Here is a 4121-nt window from a genome sequence, read left to right as displayed (position 1 = left end):
AAGACAGGAAGCAGAGCCACTGACACTGGATCAGATTCAACTGGTGTTGTGCAGCTACCCTCACCACACGAACAGTTTCTCTCAGTCACTTCGAAATCCACTGTAGTATGAAGTCATGTTCTTTGTGCCTTTTTACAGCCGACCCGCGGCTGGTGTCACCCGTCACCATCACATTCTAGCACGGTGAAGTTCTGACTTCTCCACCGGTGACACAACCACAACCTTGTCTTTGTTTGTGAGGCGCCGCTGCCCTCGTTGTGTTGCTCTCCTCTCCTCACCTGATAGATATTTCGAGGACGGAGAAGTTCTCCCACACACACACCTTCCATCCCTCCATCACCTTCCTGCTTCTCTCTGGCTACGTCAGCACAGTGTCCTCTCTCTCTCTCTTAACAACCCCCCCCCCCCACCACCACCACCCCCACACACTGTACAAAGACTCTCTCTTATACCTCATGAAGATACTGAGCAATAATGATGCAACAGTCCAAGACTATCAGCCATTCACATCCACCTGCACCGCGTCGAGAGGAACCAGTGTGTTTGTACAACTTCCTCTTTGTCTCATGTTGCCTCAACTCGTGATGTCGTTGTTTGTGTAACTGAATACACATGATTGTGACGATGCAGATTTCCTTTTCGACGGCAGGTGTGAAATCTATATTCTGTAAATATTTGTAGAGAAATAAATGAGAGGATCCTATTGTAAATACTTCACTGACTGGAGCCAAGCCCTGGTTTGTATTACTGGATCGTAATACAACACGATAAGTCTATATAAATAAATAAATAAATATATATATAAATATATGCAGTATATCTATATATTACATACAACAGCTACACGTTCAAAGTATTTATTGTTGTGTGATGGGGGAAATACTCAAATTGCTCTATAGCTTTTGTGGAGGCTCAACAGGATAAAGAAGTATATTGCACCTGCCCTAAATTCATAAATGAATGTTTTTTTGCAATATGCAGCTTGAGTGTTGATTTGGATGATCCGTGTCGTGCCCCCCCCCCCCCCCCCCCTCGTCAGAAGTCAGCAGAAGATGCCAAAACTGTGCATCCAGCGTGCATATCTCCAAGTACTGTTAATATTGTGTCTGTGCAGTCAGAACAACAAAAAAAAAACACTCTCTAGATTCTAGAGAGTTCTGTGCCCATCGTGCCACGTACAGTTGCCTTGGTAACATAACCACTTTATCCTAACCACAGATTTTTTTATTGCTGTGAAAAAAAAAGCCCTTGCTCCCAGGTCTCTAGTACGACAGGTGGGCGGGCCGTTGAGTAATTTCAGTCATGCCAAAAAACTATATAAAAATAAAAGCCCCTCACTGAAAACTACGAAAAAAACACACAGAGTCACAAGCCTCTGAAAATAGCACATCACTTTGTTTTGCTCTCTTTTTTAAAAACGTTCAGTCACGGCAGCCAGGCTTAGTGGATACTGTGAGATGTTATTTTTCTATGAATTATCTTTTTTGAAATACTCAGGTTTTCAGATACTTTGCTCTGGATAAGTCGTCAGGAGTTTTCTTGTATATAAATAAAACGCAGAGGTGTCGCATATTATTTCAATCTTGTCGTTGTCGTTTGAATTTGGAGACACAGACTGTTACAGCTGTTGTTACCAGCCCATAATAATATCTAAAGGTTGTTGCTGTACGTGAAGTCGTAGTGACGAAGCCAACATACTGCACCCCCCCCCCCCCCCCCCCCCCCCATCTATACAGAGTAGCTTGGTAGCCTATATGTAAAGAAAACTATTTTATAAATAAGTTTGCTATTGTTCTGGGTTTTTTCTTCTATTTTTGTTTTTTTTTAAACTTTCATTTGTGGGGGATTCTATGGCTGAAGTGTAAACACATTCTAATGAAACCACAAATAAACTGCTGAACCATTTCCCTCAGTGGTCCTGCACGTCTTTGTTCGAGCACCGGAGGATTCTGGGTAACGGACAGCAGATGGCAGCAGAATGACGGGCTGCAGTGTATCAGGGAGAGAAGGGATTTGATGTGTGTTGGTGTGTTGGTGTGTGTGTGTGTGTGAGAAAGAGATCGAGAGGAGAGAGCCGAGATTATTATTAAGGATCCCATAAAACACATATTCCCAAAATAAGGATGCCATGTATAATTCAGACGACTGATTGAGATCCATCAAGACGCTAAAATATAACATATTTTTATCTAAAGATCAATTATTAAACCTGCTCTTTGCAAGAACATGGATTTTACATTTTCCCTGAGGGCTCACTTCCAATACTGTAAAGCAAGAGCACCTGTGTGAGGATGACTATTACACACACACACACACACACACACACACACACACACACACACACACACATACACACACAAACACACTGAGGGGGGATGAATTTATAGCGTCTCTGCTCAGATATGAGCACTTAAGTCCTGCCACTAAAAATAACATCGCTCTGAGGCCTGTTGTTCTCTCATCTTGTCTTAAGCCGCATCCTTCTGTTCAAGACAGCTCGACATAAAGAGAGGAAATCACATGTGTATATAGATATAATGTATATTTAAATATGTATTTACATATGTAAAATCAAGCTTACATCACATATATATATGTATATACAGCAGAATACAATTTTTCTGATTATCTCCCTCAAATCCAGCATCTGAATTTCACCTTCAGATAAATGTTCAACATGGACATATGATCTTTATTTCAGGCTTCACATTGAAGTGTCAAGTTCTCTTAATGTGCAGAGCTCAACAGAATCCTGAAGTAAATCAAGCTACAAACAAAGAAGGCTAAATCAGATTCAGATTGGTCCTTCAAAATAAAATGTATTCAGTAGCCATAGCGTATGAGTGTTATTGTAGGTCATGTGGAATTTTCGTTTGGATGGAAATGGACTTTATTAATTAACCAGATATAACTCACATATATGATGAATATACTGTGTGTTGTGTAATTAAAGGCACGATGCTTCGAGCTGTGTGATACGAGCACGATAGTAAAGTTTTCTAATGTAAGTAATGGGATGAACAAATTTCCACAAAATAGTTCCCTTCAGTAATGTAGAAAATAACTGGTGTAAAGATGGTGATGCGGCTGTATACAGGTTTTAAAAGTTTGTCTCAGAAGCCTCGGGTAAAATGGATCCTTTAACGAGCATTGCACATTTCTCAGGTATTACAGGAATTGCATTGACGGATAAACCTTGGGGCTAAGATTAATCTCTTGAGCCATAATAACTCCAACACCACTATTCACATAACAGTTATTATGAGAACGGTTGTGTGGAGATGTTTTTTCAGAATTTGTTTGCATTTTCTCTCAGTTACTCAAAGACTATTTGGACAAAACCAACCGAATGTTTCTATTATCAACTGCATCCATCTGATAATCAGTCACACTATTAACATATGATCACATTTGATATTACACAGCTCTGTCTTCTCACATGTTAGAGATAACGACTCATTTCAATTTTAAACTTTACCTTGTTCTATCAATAAGCATAGTACTTGATAAGCTGTATGACTTTACAATCATATTACAGTATTATTTATACAACTATATTTTTGAAAAAACTGTTATTGAGTTGTGTGTAAAATAGGTCAACAACAACAAGTGGCCGATTTAGTGATAGCCATAATAGGGGCCACAATTTATACAACATCCAGGCACAATTCCAAAAAGGTGCACATTTCATAAATTCTTTATTTACCTGTAGCACAATAACGTTGAGCAAAGCTACACATCATTTAATACACTGTATTTTGAAAGTTATCCCTTGAGCAAGATCATGAATCGTGCTTATTGTTAGAATTGTTAGTAACTGAATAGTTTTTTGAAGCACTACTAGTTCCAACCCGTTCGGTTTATACCCTGTGTATTATATATGTCTTCTATTACCGAGTGGTCACCATTATTAAACTAGGACCCATCCATTCACCATGGGGGTGTTGCTTTATCCATTTCTCCTCAAAGCACTTTCCCCTGCAGTTTTATCATGTGGGCGAAGACTTGCAGCTCTTCATCGGTGCTTTATTGTGAAGGTGTTGGCCGGAAGCCTTCCGTCATCTCGGCTGTCTCTGACTTGACAGTGATGGCTCCAGAGGAAAAGACGCACACTACGCTGC

At 39.9% G+C, this 4121-nt stretch overlaps 1 protein-coding gene across 1 annotated transcript in view; it reads left to right on the top strand.

The window, feature by feature from the left end:
- Nucleotides 1-179, top strand: part of LOC133957163 (membrane-associated guanylate kinase, WW and PDZ domain-containing protein 1) — a 21948-nt gene extending 21769 nt beyond the window's left edge. Inside the window, exon 13 of the mRNA XM_062392622.1 lies at nucleotides 139-179. Coding sequence (XP_062248606.1) covers nucleotides 139-179 — 41 coding nt within the window. The remainder of the gene's footprint in view (nucleotides 1-138) is intronic.
- Nucleotides 180-4121: the final 3942 nt, after the last annotated feature.

Source organism: Platichthys flesus, chromosome 7, assembly GCF_949316205.1.
Source record: "Platichthys flesus chromosome 7, fPlaFle2.1, whole genome shotgun sequence".
NCBI classification, from domain to species: Eukaryota; Metazoa; Chordata; class Actinopteri; order Pleuronectiformes; family Pleuronectidae; genus Platichthys; species Platichthys flesus.
Note: the sequence above shows the minus strand (reverse complement) of the source record. Positions and strands in the feature narration are given on the sequence as shown.